At 31.0% G+C, this 19,959-nt stretch overlaps 1 protein-coding gene across 5 annotated transcripts in view; it reads left to right on the top strand.

Annotated features, from left to right (window-relative positions):
• LOC129002800 (collagen alpha-1(XVIII) chain-like) overlaps positions 1 to 19,959 on the top strand; it is a 416,528-nt gene that overhangs the window by 203,903 nt on the left and 192,666 nt on the right. For all 5 annotated transcript variants that reach the window (XM_054430863.1, XM_054430866.1, XM_054430867.1 and 2 more), the window contains exons 3-4: positions 8,888 to 9,135; positions 10,722 to 11,024. In XM_054430863.1, the coding sequence (XP_054286838.1) occupies positions 8,888 to 9,135; positions 10,722 to 11,024 (551 nt within the window). The remainder of the gene's footprint in view (positions 1 to 8,887; positions 9,136 to 10,721; positions 11,025 to 19,959) is intronic.

The raw sequence follows: 19,959 nt of genomic DNA, 5'->3' as shown, positions 1-19,959 counted from the left end.
TAAAACTTTTCAGCAAGGTTTCACGAGATGTCCTCCTGGAGAACTGGACGATAAGTGGCTGCGTGCGTTCTTTTTTGAAGGATGGAACACGGTGTGCAATCGATATGTCACCTTCCTGGATGTCGATTCCCAGAGCAGCTCCAACATCTTTCACCAACTTAACCACATCTTCATTTGGAGTTTGAGGGATCCCGCTTATCTCAACGTTGTTTTTCCTGGAATATTGTTCCAGTGAGCGGACTCTGTCTTTCAAAGAGGTCACTTCCACAGTAAGGGTTGCATTTTCTTTGCGGAGATCATCATTTTCCTTCTTCAATGTAGCTAGTTCTCCTTTTATTTCCGTCATTAGTTTGTTTGAATCATCCATCATGTTTGATACAAAATTTAAAGATTCCTTAAGTTCACTTATATCGTTTCTAGTAGATTTCAACTCCATGAAGACCTTCTGTTTGAAATCTTCCAGTGCCTGTAACAGCTCTTTCGTGCCATCCGCACTAACCTCCGATGTAGCTGATAGTGAAGGACGACACTTTTTGCATTTCCAGTCTCGTAGAGATCGCGTCTTAGCACCAACCAGATCATCTTATCATAATAACTGTATTTCTTGAATCTTCCTTATTACCTATTTAAAACAAAGTTTTGCTGTTGCAATTACATTTAAAATTAGGATCATCTGACAAGGATGTAAGAATACAATATTTACTATACAGTATATTAAATTAGGGAAGTATATTATCGAATATAACGAGAATGGCATTGCCATTTTTAATATATTCTTGTTTTAAACCAATTTGTTTTGGGTTATTGAAATATATAAATCATAAATGCAAATGTAAAGCACACTAGTCCATTGCTTTACACAAGTTCTATATTTATTGAGCTTCTTTTGATTTTTAATAAAAAATCTTCAATCTCTGTGGTTATTTAGATTCGTATAGCTATAATTTCAATTTATAGTTATAAGTGTTATTTGACAGGGTTCATTATGCTTTAAAACTTTTAAGGTGAAAGAACTTATAACAATTGCAAGATTATGTTTACTAGAATTGTATTCTATGAATTACAGCGGTATTTGAATTATTATACTTATATATATTGGAAACTTAACATAGAGAAGTTTAGAAGAATAAAAAGTGATTTAATGCTCAATTTAACTTTTACCCTGTGCGAGAGTAAACAAACAAAAACTTTGTCAGCGCAATCTCTTGAAGAATATTGCACGGTGATAAAACGACAGTAAACTATTTATAATCTTACGCTATGAAGGCTTTTAAAGACCTGATAGCAGTTTGGCGTTTTTTTTCAAATGGCAATATAAGAAGAATAGGTGATCGATTGGTTATAGCACCTTTCAAACCTTAAGTCATTGGCTTATACCTTTTATAAACATAATACTTGATTCAGAATTGAAGCAAGATTACAAGACTTACACAGACACTATCCCCATCACTTGATGACTCGCTGATCTCTACGGTTGTGCTGAAGAGGATCTATGTAAGAATATAATAATATAAGATCAAAAGTATTGTAGGCCTAATTCGTTTTCAATTCATTCACGGTTTTGACATTTATAATCCATATTCTTTCAATGATTTTTTATAACATAACATGGATCCTTGTGATGAATTTTGAAGGTTGATGGTTGGGTAAGTCAAATTAGCCACTTGGGTTTTTTTAATTGACTTACAGAATTTGTTTGATTACTGTGAGCTTTTGGATACTTTAAATATTAGTAAAACGCCAGAGAAATATTTTTAGTGTAGGCTACCTACCCTTTCTTCACTATGTTGTAATATACGCTACTGTTGTACTATAACAACTATAGTTTAATTTTAACAAATGATTTTTCCGAGTTATATGAAGATTACAAAATTATATAAGTTGTATGATTTAGGTGTAATATACATTAATGTGCAGTCATGTAAGCGTAAAATATAATCAATTTGTTTTAGCCTTTCCATTTAGAGAATTTAACATGAAAGTCATGCAGGGTACAATGTGGTAAAATATCACTACATAACCACTATTACTGCGTGCATATGGAGTAAACGAATTATTATTTAAGTATCATATGATACATAATCTCATTACGTTTAGAAATATTAATTATATTTCTTTTATTACGTAGGGTATTTAGAGAACACAACTTACAATATGGTACTTTCATGGACAAGTTTTAGTCCCACTTGCATCCGACTGTTAATAAAAACTAAAATAAATAATACAACAAAGGTTTATCGAAGTATGACTTTTTTAAAGTATACTCAATTAATTGAAACACTCTTTTGATAACTAGACCAGTGGTCTTACAAGTGTATAAAAGTTATAAAAAATCTCAAATTATCAATTATATTGTTGATGTAAAATAACTTAGAGTGCAATTATTTATAGTTTACAAACACCAATCTTTCCAACTATACACATCCGGTTTGTGAAAAGCGTACTTTTTTACTGGCACCTCGCATGTTGAGCTTTCAGCAAATTAAGCGTCATAACCAGGATGAAAACGAGTTTTCATCTGCAAGCATCGCATCTGGCACACATAATTTATAAAACGGTTCACAGTGGACACGTACACATTTTATATAACTGATAAATAGTTGTAGTAAAATGGGTAATACTACCGTAATCACATAATTTACATAACACTATAATCCAACACAAGAGAAAATTGTGTTTGAAGTCGTGTTGCCACTATAATAATATTTACAAAATACCACCACTGCAGAAAACCGGCATACTAGCAATTTACTATTCGTTGGTAATTTCCCTTAACTTGTCAGATTTTGTCCATATTTAAATATCATTAGATCTCATGTGTACCTAGGTTTGCTGCTACAGAAAATGAAAATAGTGCCGTTTTATGTAAGATAAAAAGGTTTTCCAAATTTGATAAAAAATATATCCAATAAGAAGCAAATTACAACAGTTTAATTTTTGCTTATAATATAAGTGTTTTAAATGTACACTTTTTTCTCAACTCTTATCTTAAAATTTTATCCTAAAAACAACGCTATTCATTATTAATTTAAGCTTCACACGGTGGATAACAGCCGTGCCACGTAGGTAATGGCTGCATCCCTATAGGGAACCTCGCTAAGACACTGATTTAGGGTTTTTTTTCAAAATTAAATTTAAATCTTAGTATTTAGTTTGTGACATGTTAATAGAGCTTTCAACTGTAAGGCCAGCAGAATGGGCTTCTCTTCGTCCAACATGAAATAGATTTTGATTTAACTACAATTTTATTGGGATCTGTTTTAAAAATTATTTGGTTTTACTGTATAGAAGTCAATTAAATGGTGGTGTATTTAAAATTAACTACTCAAGTTTTAAAGGTAATTCATTTAATTACATATTAATTTACGTAGCCCATAAAGCCTATATCCTGATAATATCAGGAATGAGATAATCCAAAGGCCTTCCTTTTCCCAATGGGCTAATGAAAACATCACAAATTTCCATTGCGGTTAGCGGTGTGAAATCCTTTACACATTTTACTGCATTATTTTATCAGGTTTAAAGATTGTTTTATTAACTTCCTAATGCAAGGACTGGATTTTTGAAGTTTTAGCTTTACTGTGGCTTCCATAAAATACCTTCCATAAAAGTAAGCCATACCATAGTTTAAGGCATTTGAAATTAGGTTAAGAGCACTATAAATATTCTTGCCTTACAATTACGTTTGCAAATATAACACTTGAAAAGTTCTTTACTATTTAGAATTCAACAGATAACCCTACAATAATTAATATATTCATTGCATAAATAGCAGAGAGATTCTTTTTGTTAAAACCAGTGTCTCCAGAACTAATAAAAAGTTTTGAAGAAGTTGCCTTATGTTACGTTGTTATCATAATTTCGTTCCTTTTAAATTCGCCTTATGAAACGTCTGCTTTATTGATCCATATCATGAGAATTGTGAACAGATGAAAGGCTCGGAAATAAAAACTCGCCCTCATTGCTGGATGTGATCCTTCATTTGCTAAAAGCCCGATGTACGAGGCGCTAATTAAAAAGCCGGTGTTTTCGCAAAGCCCGGTGCAAAGTAGTAAAGTAACACACTCACTAATACTGAGTATCCTCTTCGAGAAACATTGTTAAATAAGAGGTTTACTATGTAGAGAATATACAGTGTATACTATGTTATAACTGCATTATTATTTTAATGAATGAATATATTAATAAATGAGTTTATTTCCATAAAAATACAAAAAAATACATTATTGTTGGAAATACTAACTGACCACTTTAACAAGTTGTGTGGTCAACAGAGAAAATTCCTAACATACCTTAACAAACATTAAACTAGGATAGCTCTACATAAAAATACCACTTGATCTCTGTGATATATGCCTTACAATCCGTTCTTTAACTATTACGTAAAAAAACAAACAAAGAAAACATACAAAGGAAACTCGATATCAACTAATATTTTTACATTTAAAATATATTTCATAAAGTGGTCCCTGGACTACATCATAAATCATGTTAAAAATGTGTTTTGGTTATTCATCATTATTAATTTTTAATTTTTAATCAACAAATTGAAAAAAGTGGGCATCTTGAGCGCAGCAAGGAAAATGCCTTTATTCATGTCTTACTGTTATCTTATCCTAGGGTTGTGTTCAATCGGTTACCAACTCTCTCTGTGACCAACGGGAGGCTGGTAGCCCCGCCTTCCCGCCTTGACAGAGCCGTCAAAGTATCCGTCCCCGTTGTACGACATGGACTCAGCTAAATAGTTAATTTACCCACCAAATTTACTTGTTTACTTTTGAAACAGTCATACATTTTAGTCAGCTTGCCTAAAAAATTTCAATGTATGTGCCAGTACTTGTAATCTGTTCTAGTTTTATTAATAATTCAAGTATGGAATGTCTATTTTTATGTTGAACAGTTTACTGTTATCAGAAACCATTCAATTAGGTGTTAGAGGTTCAGGTTTCATATACTGAATATTGCAATAAAATATTTGGAAAAACACTTAAGATACTGTCACGTGTAAAAATGTAATACAACAATACCTCGAAAGCCATTGACCAAAATGTTGTGTAATTGCTTAGAAAATAATTTTCCAAACAGTTAGGTATAGCTACTTTAATTTAAAAAAGCAAATGGTACCATTTTGAGCTACCAATTAATTTACCTTTACAGTTGTCAGTGACAGATCTGTTTTTTTCAAGACCTTAATTTTTGTACATCGCATATTTCAAAGTGTGTTGTTTATCAATATTTCTAACAATATTATGACAATTATTTATTAAATTTTATTTTCAAAATGATTTTAGATATTCTAAACTGGTAAATAAAATATAAAATTTCTCCCTAAAATATAAAATATTGTGAATATAAATTAGTTAATGAATGTAAAATGTAGAATCATGTTTAAGTAAATAATCCATGTATAAACTATCATACACAACAGAGCAAAATCAGCTTAAATAAACAAGCTAAAACAAACCAGCTTACTCATTAGTTAAGTAAAAATATCCTAAGCGAGAGTTTTCCGAATCAAAGCTCTCAAGTATGTTTAAACGAACAAAATCTCTTTGTGCTCAGTTTATTTTAGGATTTTCTGGAAATACTCCACTGTTCTTAAAATAAGTGAGTAAATGTATTACAGCCATTGACATGTGTTGTTTCCCATCTCGAACCAGTATTGAGAGGTACAAATGGAGTACAATTTCGCGTTTTGCTTGTCCAAAGAGTAATATAACGTTGTTTACATCGATTTCGAGGTTCTTAGGGTACATAATAACACATAAAATTTAGTTTACAATAGCTAATATTGATTATTTGGTAATTCATGTATAATTTGAAGTCACCAAAATTGGCTCAAAGAAAATATAGATAATAATTCAAATGATTTTCTCTGCATGTTTTATTCTTTAAAAGCTTTATGATACATGACTTTTTGACATACTATTGTAGTAGGGCCTATAGTTGTACGTACCTAGAGGGTACGTTCTTTTAAAACCGATACTTATAGAAAAGTGTTTTACTGTAGTATATCAAATCTGTAATCGAAACAAACATTAACCGAATAAAATTTGTATTATTTGTATCCAAAACAAAAAGCATTGAAGTTTATTTCACATCAAAATATTTCCTACAGCATAAATAACCCGTTGAACGTTATTATACGTTTCACACATTTAAATTCTCAATTTGTTGAGATCCAAACGTTGAGATAGCAATCAACAAAAAGTGCTACCTTTTTGCATGAACACTCTTGAACTGTGGCCTTTTAATGGAGCAAAAACAGCTCTTCATTTCTTGCGAGTGAGGAAAATTTAAATTCTTCCGTGAAGCTTAATTATTGAAACAAATTAGCAGGCTGTAAAACAATTACTTTCTTGATTTGACTATGTGACACAGTTAAGACTTATTTTATAATGGGCTATGTATTTGCAGACATTATAAATTATTATAAAGATAATAAAAAATGTATACGCTTGTAAATAGATTGTATTCAAATAAATCAATTTATATTATAAAATACTTGTCAACCTAAATGTGACAATATATCTAAGTCTTTTAGTCTATTTAGTGAAACATGTTTGTCTTCAATCGGCATGCAACAAATTGTTATGACAAATAATCAAATTCTGTCAAGTGTATGACTTAAATATCTCGAATTTGTGAGCAACAACATATTTTAGATCGAGGGATAAATATAAAAATTAACGTTACCGGTAAAGGTTTTTCATTGCATAAATAAATAATAATCATTTTATAACTAACTAAAAAATATTTTTATTGCAATTACACAGATTTTTATAGTAGTAAAAGGTAAAAAATTTATAATTAGGTAAAATTATATAATAAAAATAAGTTATCTTACCCTATATGTTTTCATAGTATTTGGGTTATGTTGATAATATAAATAAAATTTTCTTATCGATCAGGACAAGCAAGCTGTTATTAAAAATCAAACCAATGGTGCGCAATTAAGGAAGAGAACACAAATTTAAGTTTGAATGAAACAATGTTTACCAGGTAAATATAAGCTTAAGCACTCTGTCGGATATTTGTGACCTTACACTGTCGAGGTTCCACGATTCGCCGCTAGGTAGCAGAGTCGTATCGTCCACGCTTCTTGGTAATGCCACCGTGCATATACTGTGGAAGAGAAAATAAATTCTTCTTAACATATGTTACGTAAATTAGTTTCACATGCACCATACGTTTAGATAACAAAATTTAACTGTAAAATTCAGTTTGATAAAATGTCTTTCTTTCAACACAAGTAAGTGGGTAAAAAGTGGGTAACTAGTACAACACTTTAAAGCGCTGATGCAGTTGTGACATAGTGTAACTATATATAATTTAATTTTAAATAGATACTCTTATTAAAATATTTATTTAGTTAAAACACCACCTAGTTACATAAACGACATTTTATCCCAAACTCTTCGTTTTTTACAAGGCCTCGTTGCCTGCAGATAAATATCACAGTAAGACAAATTTAAATAATAGAAAACATTCACTCCTTATTGCAATAAAACAGAATTCCTTTACCGGTAACTATGATAGGACTTTCCTCAATGTAAATAATACATAAAAAACAACACAATTTAACCTGTTATTTTTACCAGTTTTATTGTTTATTGCAATACATTAATTTATAAACTACCATTGATTAAATAAAATCAGTAACATATATCTTTGGATTCAGAAACGAAATTAAACTGCATACACCTTAGTTTTATGATATTATCCTTTGTTTAGTTCAAGCAGCGGTGTAGCAAATCCTGACCATAACGTTTATCGAGATAGTAAACCATTATCGTTAATAATTATTGCAGGTTATGTTCAGTTAAAAAGTTAGTTATGTTAGTTACGTTCCCTACTGTCAAAAAATATAAATAACATTATTCTCATTAGTGTGACAATAATAAAAGTCGAGGCATATGCATAGGCTGACACAACAACGGATATAGATTTCAACTTATTTCATAATTAATGACACAATTAAAAAAATGCTACTACATATGTTGTGCAAACTATTGTAGGCTGTATATTTTTTTGCACTAACTGTCTGTAATTTTGTAAAATACGTGGATTTGACAGTTCTGCTATGTGACATTAATATGCCAATTGATAATGTCGTACTCTGCCATGAAGACGAATAAATATTTACTTTTAAAATCCTTGTCGTGATACTTAAGACTTCACGAGAGCAGATAGTAGTCCAAAAATAATCTACAGAAGTGAATCTCCTCCTTTGTCACATACAGTATACATACTTTGAGCTAAATATTACCTTAATCGGTCCAGTGTTTAAGCCTGATGGACAGATGGACAGACGGACAGTCATCTCACAAATTTAATAAATAAACAAACCAGTATAAATAAATAAACCAAATTCTGCCTTAACAAACACCAGAATTGCTCCAACTATCACTGATTGATATGTATGCGTCTCCTTTACAAACATAACTTAACTGTTAAACAAACCTCTAAAATAAAAGGTCTAGGTGGTATTGAACTATAATCATAATTAAAAAAAATATTCTTTAGCTGTGGAAATGTTGTTAATGTTATTGTTTTAAAAGTCATTGTGGATTGTTTTCGATAAGGATAAATAATCGAGGTTGGGATCTTCTTTGAGATTTTTTTAATTTTTCAGTATAATAAATTGTTGTATAACGTAATGAAGACTGCACTTAAAATGTTGTTTAGAAAACGTGTTGACCTTTCTAATATCAATTGAAAAAGTGCAATATTCATGTTCAAATATGACAAATAATTGTCAACCTACACGGAGAGCCTACTAATAAGACACATGATATGCATTTTTACTCTCTGCAAGAATATCGGTAAATTTGATTTACTGTATAATGTGACGAAAAAGACTTTAAAATACTCAATCTTGTTTCAGTGGACATGACAGAAAAAGACCTTCTACAGGCGATCAAGATCCCCTTCGATGATCCGACCACGGTGTTCTTTGACTACGGCCTGGAGGGGTTCCCGGCTATGGGTCTTCGCCCTGGATCAGACATAAAGTCGCCCTACAGACTCTACCTTCCAGAGAGGTTCTACCCGGAGTTCTCGATCACAGCAACGGCCAAGCTGTCCAACCGGGAGGGAGGGTTCCTGTTTGCAGTCGTCAACCCTTTGGATACGGTGAGAAAATGTTTAACTTGAAGTTCCTTCTTTGATAAGTACTTTTTTGGAGAGGAAACTACCTTTGCGGTGCTGACAAATTTATCTAATAGTTGTTTTTTAGTATGTTTAAAAAAGTTTTTGAGTTGTTCCACTATCTTGAATTGGGGATATCTAGCTACCTGTTCTGTATAATCTAAAATACTTTGAAAGGAAATAAATTCATCTGAGATTGTATAAATGAAAACTTGTTTAGATAGCTAAAACCTAATATTAAAACAATATTTATATACGAAGATCACTAAATTTGTTTACTTTTATTGTTTGAGAATTAAAAAAAAAAAAAACAATTTATATTTGACAAGAGTATACAATTATTTATTAATGTAATTGGAAAAAGTAATTAATAATTTCATTTACAATTATTATTCACTTATTATTCAACTAATCCAGGAATTTACGTAGAGTTAATATTATTTTCTAGACATGTACTTAAACCGTATATGGTATTAATAAATATTGTTTGCATAAAAACTACACTTAAATTATTTTTATTCCATAACGTTTAAAAACGATGAACATAATATCAGTAAGAAGGAAGATTATTGATCCCAATCTTTCAAGTGAATTTGACATTTAGTGGAAGATCCATATTGAATGGATTGCATGAATACGAACAAGATCTCTGTTAACATCTTATACAGTTTATTTACATGGTATATGTTCACTGGTACTACCTAATGTGCTACTGAATAAAATTTGTGTTGCAAAAAAATCACTTCCTTACATTTGGCACAGTACTCGATCTTTCTTCAATTCAATTACTGATTCTTACAATTTAGAACAAAATCTAACTTTTTTAACCGTATGAATGTTATACTGATCAAAACAATTTAAATATGCAGTATTAAATGGAATCTTAGGCTATAGGTACAAGCTAATGATCAAGTTTCTTATTCCATGATACGATGTTAAAGTTTTTCTTTGTCTCGTGCCAACATTTCACATACAAATTAAATCGTGGTACATTTGTTTTCAAATAATTTTTCACCAAGGAAAATAAATACGCCTTCTAAAAGGTTTTTGATCCTATATAAAACACGTATTGTTAATTATTTTTAAGTAGTAATGATTAATTCCTTATGTGTCACAAACTATAAAGTACGACATGAGAGTTTTTAAATATGAGAATTGAAAAATTCCTAAAATAGCTCGTGTTAACATCTTAGAATCTCGTCTTAGAATAGAAATAGCTGAGTGCATTTTGAAGTAAGAAAGTTGAAATTTCTTGTAGCTAAATCATTGGCAGTAAATTGTGCATTTCTTTGTCTACTTGTATTTTATTCCTTAGTAGAGATGATAAAAAAGAGGATTTGATTAACAAAAAAATGACAACTGTCAGTAAGTCAAATTATTTTGTTCGTTTACTGAGAATGATGGTAGCCAAAAAAAGATTTGACACCGTGTATTTTAAAAAGAGTTAGAGTGACTCAATATTTATTAACATACCCACCACTAAAATAGATTGAAAATAACTTTCCTAAGACATACTACTTAATTCGTTATACCTACAACACCACATATTCCTCTACGCATTGCATTTGCAGGTGGTCGAGCTGGGGGTCCACCTAGGAGCAGCAGGGATAGGCATGTCAAACCTCAGTCTTCTGTACACGGATGTCAACACTCACTACGCCTCCCAGACCATCGCCTCCTTCCTGCTACCCTCCTCGTTCACCCGGTGGTCCAGGTTCGCCCTGAGAGTCACTGCTGAGGAGGTCACTGTCTACTACAACTGCGAGAGGTACGACAGCATCCCCGTCAAACGAGAGCCCCAGGAGTTGGTGTTCGACAGCGCCTCCACCCTGTATGTCGGTCAGGCGGGGCCGATCATCAAAGGAGCTTTGGACGTAGGTGTATTGCTTTTTTTCTAAAATTATAACATGATTTAGGTACTTAGCTTATGATTTTTCTTACGTCCTTTCTTCACATCCTAGGACGATAGGTTCTAGCCCGGAAGTGTTTTAAACATAACTGTACTTCAAGCTAGCCCAAGAGGCTCGTGGCATTATCATATAGATAAAATCCATTAGGGATTGGTGGGATTTGAACCCGGGACCTCTGACCCGAAGCCCAGAGCTCTATCTCTAGACCTGCTCACTCCCCTGATGATTAGCGTATGGAAATGGTAGTACAATCATTAGAGTCTAAAAATACGTATGTGATAATTTGGATATTTATGGGTTTTTAAACGATATGTGTATCTAAATGCAAATAAAAAATTTAAAATTTAGGATGGTATGTGTTTACATGACTAACATAACAAATTATTTTGACATACTATTATTTTAATTGATTATAAAATCCGGCCAAATTTCAAATGAAATTAATACTTTTGTTGTATGGTTTTGCAAAAGTAGTTACAATAAAATTAAGTTGTAAAAAAAGTTTAAGAGTTTCATACCAAACTAACCCTCATCAGAATATACACATACCATTTTGGATAAAACGCCAGTTCATCATCTTGTAACAGTCTAAACTTAATGTTACGTAGGTGCAAATGGTCTTGTTGGTTTTAAAACTATTGCACTTTTACCTTTCACTTTAAAATTTGTCTTATTCTCGTGTTTCATCATTTTTCGGTTGTATTAAATAATAGAGGTAACTGTGAACATGTTATTGGTAAAATCCAAAGCAAACACAATTAAGATCATTTATTTTTACAAACAATTTGCACTCTACAAATTTACAGATAAGGGATGCTAAATTTCCTTACCCACAACATGAATGGAATATTATGTCCCAAATTAGACCGTGGAGCAAAGCTTCTAGTTTACAAACTTCAAAACCAATTAGCAGAGCTTTACCGAGCTTCTGGCAACAGTCATTTGTCACAATCATCTAACGCGTGTTCTATTTACGACTTCGTGGCGACGTCAGTGCATTTGCGGCTTATCAAAACTGTAAGGGATAGTAACTGAAAAACCAGTTATAGAGGAGTTATTTGAATTTTATTAATTACTATATTTTGGGATCAACTCGATTTGGGATTAATCGTGTTTTCGAGACTGTTTAAACAATGTACGCATGTTTAATTATCCATTGCATGCAGGTCAATACGAAATGCGATTAAACACAGGATATTTACAGAGCTTTGTTTAGATAATACAGTTGATATCTATCTATTATCTAAGTAAACATCAAGCACCTTGTCATATGAGCTCTAAACCCAAAGGTCTTTAGACAGTTTTAATTTAATCGTAATTTCCAATGGTACCAAAACATGTTTCTTTTCACCAAAAACAAAATTTAACACGTTTAAACGGATTATTATATATTATATCTTATGAATACACACTTTTGTACAACACTTTATCATAACAGATTTTATGTTGCACAATATATTCTACAGATAATTTGGTATTGTAAGTATGATTATACTAGACTGGAGGCTTTTAGACAAAGTGCTAAGCACTGCAGTTGTGTGGGTAGGAGCAAAGTGTTCTAATGTGATTGGCAAGTTACCAGTTGTTAGGAGAATATGTTAATACTAAGTGTATCTAAAATTGATTTTGCGATTACGATTCATGATGAAGATATAACCATATACTGACACCAGGAACCCCAAAACTAAACAAACCAAAACTCCGAAAATAAAGACCACAAACCACACTAACTTAACACTATCTTTAAGATAAAGTTAGTCGGGGAACCCCTTATTTTTGCCTTATTTTTACCCAAAAAAAACGTTATATTTTGTCCGATCTTTTTGATCTTGGTTGATAGGAAATTGGAAATGCTAAAAAAAGTATCCTTGACATTTTTTCATAGAATTAGCCGTTTTTGAGTTATTTGGGTTAGAAAAATTCAAACGGCTGCCATTTTGAAATTTACAATCGGAACCACTTTATTATTTTTTCTATTATAGTTCTTGTGTATGTTAACAGGTTGACCAAATTTCATAATCATCGAATAAAAAACTTCACAGGTAAAAATATTTTTGTTTAAAAAACAAAATGGCGGATATCTGGGTAAATATGCATTTTTGGACATACCTTCCCATAAACTTTTTTCTTCCTTTTAGTATGGGAATTCATTTCCCAAAGTTCTGAAACGTTTTTAAGAACACCCTGTATATATTGATTAAATCCTCCTAATATTAAATCCTGAATACATCCCACAATTTCAATTACAGTCATTCAAAATATTTACACCAGAGTTTACGTCACGAGCTCATTGAGGAACGGGCTTTTCAGCAAGGGAATTAAGCTGACATTCATTACTTTGCATTTGCGGGGCTTAAAAATTAAAACCACCCTTCTTGACGTGTAATTAGCCAATATTTCTCTAAACTTTCTTATCTTTAAAACCTTTTATGTATTTAAAGATCATGGTTCCTAACCTGTTTGACCAGGCTACTTTAACATACAAATAATATTTTTACACTAACCATCATCTGTAACGTATAACGCTGGGTAAAACAGAGAATTTTATAATTGTGCTAGACGATGACTCTACTATCTTTCATGCCTTACTCCTAATGCATGCTTTATTTGATATGAACAATTATACAATGATACAAAATTCATAAGTCGTAGTGTGGACTTTTAGAGTATACCTGTTAAAAGTCAATTATGGAAAGAGAAATAGACTAGATAATGAGCAGAAAATAATTTAATTATTCACAAAAGAAAAGTTACTCAATCATAGTAAAATGCTACCAAACAATTATTTCTGTAATCACAACATAACAATTCATTCAAAAATCATATGTCTCAAAATTATTAAAGTTCATTTTCATAGCAGCTGGAAAAAGACAAAATATAATATAAACCATAGATTATTTAAATGAAATGTTTGAATACTATATCCAACAATACCCGAATATATGATTTCTTTGCTATTTTAACAGTTGATAAAGTTAAGAGGTCGGAAACATTATATTATCAAATTCATTTGGAAATAGATACAGAGCGTTACATTTTGTAATTTTTGTTGTCACAACATTTCATTAATATATGCTGCAAAACATGTAAACCGTTATTAGGGAAATAGTAAAGCTTAAATCATTTTATTTGAGTAAAAAAAAAATTTAAGGATTTTTCACTTACAAAATACATCATAATCGATCCCAGATACTAACTACTTATTCAATTAAAAAATGTTTTACAATATATTTAAATACTATACTTTATATTTAGTAACATGAACGAAATCTTAAACTACTACTACAATTTTCTTTCAAATAGTATTATTTTTCTCCAATTCTTTTGGCTTAGTTAACTAATGTAAACATATATTTTAACTCTTCCCGAAGGAAAAGCAGTTCCTTGAAACGTATATCTATATAGGGTAGACTAACTCATGTTTGTTTGTAAATTCAATAGTTAGGTAACTAATTACAACTACAAACAGTTCCATTACAGCTTTGGTTGTAAGTTAGTTATCGCACGTTGTCATTGAACTAGTTACGAGGCTAAACTACCACAAAGTTACTAAATCACAATTTGAACAGAACGCTCAACTTAAAAATAAAAACTGCAAATTATTGGCCACAGACTTGGCCCAACGTTTAACCCAACAATATATTAATCTTAAGAGTATTAGTTTCCATATTGTACAAACATATTTTGCTGTAAACTAAAAAATACGTAACAAATAACCCCTCTGGACAGTGCCATAAGTATTATAGTAACAGTGACATGTTTTTTACCTTATGCTTATCGTGTTTGGAGGCAGAACTTAGTCATAAAGTGTTAGTAATAATAAGATTTTAAGTAAAAACATTGATAATCCTTTTATGGTTCTTTTAATTGAATTGTATATTATATCCTTAAATTGATTTATCTCCAACTCCATCAATGTTTTCCAGTTTCATGCTTACTTTTCAACTGCTCTCTTTCAAGTTTTTATCAAGATGCCTCACCCGGTCTCTTCTTCTCGCACCTTGTGGATTCCAATTTACGCTCATTTCTTTTTAGAGTTTTCTGGTTTTCTCTTGGTCTACCGACCCATCGCCATTTACAATTTCGAATCTACATATTAATGGCGCTCGCCTAGTCTGTCTCTAGACTCGTTTTTGGACACTATTTCAGGCCGACGTACATTCATCATGCAGTTAATATATTTGGTGTGTTAATCCTGTTAGTAAAAATTATTGCGCCGATGCAATAAAATTTGGAGTATAATATGTCTCGCTCATATACAGCAAGACTAACTTTTCATTTGTATTGCAAATGTGCAGCATAGTCTTCTTTATAATATTCCTCCTACGCTATACTTGGTATAATCGTATAGAGGCCACATTAGCTTTCCTAATACAAGGCTGAATATCATTCTCAATTTATAAAACCGTAGAAACCATACTACCTAGACATAACCAAAGCTTTTAACTACCTCGTCAATTCCAACAAAAATCCTCATAATCAATTCTGAAGGGCCAATTTTTAGCGTTTGTTGTCGATGCTTTTGATGCTAAATTATTTGGGTCAATTAGCTTCTGCAGCTTACTTTGCGTTCGACTTGTGTTGCACTTCTGTTTACCCATAACAAATACAGATTTCATCCATGTAGACCAGGTCCTCCAGTTGGACATTCAACCCCCACTGAGTCTCTCACCACCTACCGCTCCGACTCTTTTCGTAACTGCATCTCCTACCAGAAGAAAGAGAATAGGCAATATGATACACTCCATCTCTGACAGGGAAAGACTATGTCAGCATTGTGTCGTGTTGCATGTGACAGAGGATTATACAATATACATATCCTTTACTAAATGTCTAATCCGTAAAGATATTCCAAACTGTACAAGGACATTCCAAAACACTATGCGAATTTCTGAGTCAAACTCTATTCAATTTTCAAAATCGGTAACACACAAATACTATTTTAATTAATATATATATGTATTTTATGTTTTACAAGACTTTTAAATTTACCATGACAAAACATCAATATATTTATTAAAACTTTAAGATGTAACCCATACTCTTAATTTTTAATTTATTAACTTTTAACGTGACCTCCTAACTTTGCCTCGTATAAAAATCCCCATTAGCTCCTGGCCTAATACTTTAAGAAGATAATCAGTCTTAACTAAAAGAGCTTAGGCTCAGGTAACCTTTTTGATATTTAACAAAAGAAAGTCACAGTTAATGAACGTTTGTTTAAGTTAAGTCTTATTTGAGGTTTGCTTAAGCTACATTTTCTTCGTCATATGGCTTTTTGTAATTCACTTAAATTTAACAAAGGATCCAAGGTAAAATAAAAGAAAACTGTGTTCCTTAGATCATATCTGTTCACTATTAGATGATATGCTTAAGTGATAAAGCATTTTTTTAATCTCAAGAAATTAATATTTTAGATTTTAAGTTATTTGTTTACTAATAAAGTGTGAGGGAAAGTTTTAAAGCAAAAAAACCATGGCAGAGAGAATCAGACGCTGTACAAAATAAATCCAAACAGTACGTCATATTGAGAGGGAGTACTAATTTAATTCAAAACTACCTAATCTTTTGTAACACAAAGCTTGTAAAGTAAACAATAATAAACTGATGTTAGCGAATAACAGTTTTTTATTTTAGCTTAGGTACTTTTCAATGATGAAAGATTTTTGTATTCAACCATAGATACAAACAGCACCGTTATAGCTTTTGTACAACTAAATAGATGAACGGGTTAGTATCACACTTAAATAGTACATCATTTAATCTCTTCCTTAGAATATCGTTATTAAAATATATATTTCGGAACATTTATAATAGTGTGTTCCGAAAACATATTTTGTAAACTTGTAAACATGTTTGAAGAAAACATTATGGTTGTCGACAAGAAAGTGCGTAAGAGTTAAAAAGACACATTCATCTCTTCGTCTCTAATGTGCAAAAGCTCCTCACTGACGTTCTTGTATTCTTTCTCTTACTTTTACAGAAATGTAAAGACTAACTTTGACTTAAGGATTGTGTTATTTACATTGCATTCGCAAGAAAGGGTTTGCTTGGAACACAATGGCGTGTTCCTTTTTAGATTTTACGTGGATCCTAATAAATAATTTTTGGTTTGAAAATCCATTAAGCATTTCTTTTTAAATGTAGAGTGGAGTGTTACTAGGCAATTTAAAAAATAATTAAAAGCCTATTTTGTCTTTATGAATGTGCCTAAGATAATCATTATTAATTTTGTAAACAACATAAATAAGAAATATTATAATTTAGAATTTTACTGAAAAAATAATTTATGTGCCTAGATGTTTTATCCACACTTTGCGAAGCACAGTGGTCAAATTTAAATCAAGAAATAATGATAACTGTTTGTTCCAAATAGTTATTACGTTGTGCCATCGACTATTAGTCATAGGTTATGCTGTAACACCAATTTAGTTGAAAATGACATTAAATTGCCATTTGTTTTGTTTAACTACCATTAAGTGAACTATTTTACTATTTAATTCAACGCTTACGAAAGAATTAACTTTTCAAGACCTGAGTAAGCTCTTAATGGAGATTTTAATCCCCAGATTTCCTGCAAAAAAGGGAGTCTTTTAAGAGTAAATTATTTCTAGCTTTTAGGATTACGAGGTTAATAATTTCTCTTAAACACATTTAATAATGACATAAATTATTAAATTACTTAAATCAAATTTTATTGCGGCATGCAATATAGTTGTGGTATAACATTTCGTTCAACACTAGATTGTAACGGATATTACACACTAATTATTTCAACTTGAAATCAATTTGTAGTTTATCTTATACCAAGATGCACATATTGATATTACCAGTATCTTACAACATAAACAGTTATTATTTTAAGCATGAGAGGGGCATATGCCTAGATTTGTAAAATTTAGAATAAATATTTTTGTAGTATTATAGACTTAGATTTACGGAATAAATAAAGGAAAAATAAACAATAAACGGTAACAAGTTGTTAACAGTAGTCGTTGTATACAATTAGGTCTATTCGTGTTAGTTTTTAGAAGAAATAATGACCTAAACCATTATCGAGCAGATTAACTCAAAGCTCAAACACACCATAATTATTCTTCAAAAGAAATTTACGCCACATTTTAAACTATTAAAATAATATTTATGCCATATTACTATTCACAAAAAGGCGCAAAAATAAATTACAATAATATAAAATTCTAACGCTTGAAAAAAAATATACCGTGATATTTTTGATGGCTGTGAAAGGGAAATGGAAAAATATGCTTGACTTTTATATTTATATCTATGGAAGTCAATACATTATATCTTTTGTGAGGTAGGATAAAAATGGTTGGATCACTAAAATGTACACTCATAATACAAGTGACGGGTTTTCCTTATAGGAGCATTGCTATTAGTAAATAAAAACAAATGAAAGCTTACCGAACACAATATTCATCTTAACTGAATATTGACTAAAACCAAACGAAAGGCCATTCTCGAAGTAACCTTTATTCGATCGATTTTTCTTTACCTTGAATAAGATAACATGTTTTTTTATAAAATGATTTTATGTAGAGTAAAGCAAGGAGATCATAGAAATCAATTTTAGTTTCAGTATACTTCTTATGCATGGTTAGTAATTAAAAGGCGAGTGGAAGGATAAAAAAGTCAAATACTTGAATTTCTCAGTATGTATACCTTATATCTGTGATTTCTTTCCATTTAATCCCAGGTAATATTAAAGACATTTGTGTAAACTGGAATTAAAATGAAAATATGGTTTACCAAACGTTCAGAATAGATAATAGTGTTCCAATGCAATACAATTTTGTAAGGGGCTTAGTAGCACTTGTGATAGAAATGGTTGAGTTGAGCTGAGCACTTCGAAGAACTGAATATATTTTGATAAGCTGATTAGGTATGCTTCATCTTACTCATAGAATTTGTAACATAGCTCGTGACATAAGCTTGTAACATAAGGGTCTATAAATACATATTACTATTTTGAACCGATTAGTAATATACGATACAGTTATACGATCCAAATCCATACGAATGGAAAAACGTTACACTGTTTTAACTTAGAACCCGCTTTTCAAAGAGTTGTTTTTTAGCCTACTTTATTTAAAAGAAAATAACTAACCGTTTAATTTATATAAAGGGTGCAAGTGATCTTGATGTGATTGAGTCATAATGTAAAATGCAATACCCTTAGCAATACCCTTGGCTGGTTAAGATCTCTACGTCACAAACAATTTTTAATGGATTGCACTGTTTTCCTATTTACAAACTAGTATTTATAAGCTTTAAAATTAAAACCAGGAAAAGTTTCAGTAATCATAAAAAAATAGTTTATTTAAAATCTGGTTGGTTGCACCACAAAATACTTGGTATTAAAATATAAATATATTTATCGGTAATAGATTTAATAATTTGGAAAAGACCATTTTTTTACCATATTTACACCAGAGGTTAAGTCAGAAGCTCATTAAGGAACGAGGTAATCAGCAAGAGAATTATGTTGACATTCATTACTTTACATTCGCGGGGGTTAAAAATTAAAACCGTCCTTCGTGACAGGTAATAAGCCAATAATTTACTTCACGGTTTTTTAAATTTCTTTTATCCATTATATAGGTTTTTTCTCCATTTTATGGCTTTATTACGTCAAAATCACCTAGTTCCCAATGTTGTTTAAACGAGGTTCGTTAACCTATGCTATTGATTTTACAAAAACATTCCTAACGATATCACTTGTGACTTTCATAAGAGTTTCGTTAAAATAAAATTATTATTACCAGTTTAAATTGTATGAAAAATATTGTTTTTTAACTTTGGTTTTAAAATATGCATAAGGGTGACAGGGCTTATATTCAGTATACTTTTTGAAACGCATTTTTCTTTTTTATACTTC

Source organism: Macrosteles quadrilineatus, unplaced genomic scaffold (genome assembly GCF_028750875.1).
Source record: "Macrosteles quadrilineatus isolate MER2022 unplaced genomic scaffold, UCM_ALF_1.0 Scaffold_9__3_contigs__length_116548681, whole genome shotgun sequence".
Taxonomy (NCBI): Eukaryota; Metazoa; Arthropoda; class Insecta; order Hemiptera; family Cicadellidae; genus Macrosteles; species Macrosteles quadrilineatus.
The sequence above is the reverse complement of the archived record's forward strand: the minus strand, read 5'-3'. Positions and strand labels throughout refer to the sequence as shown.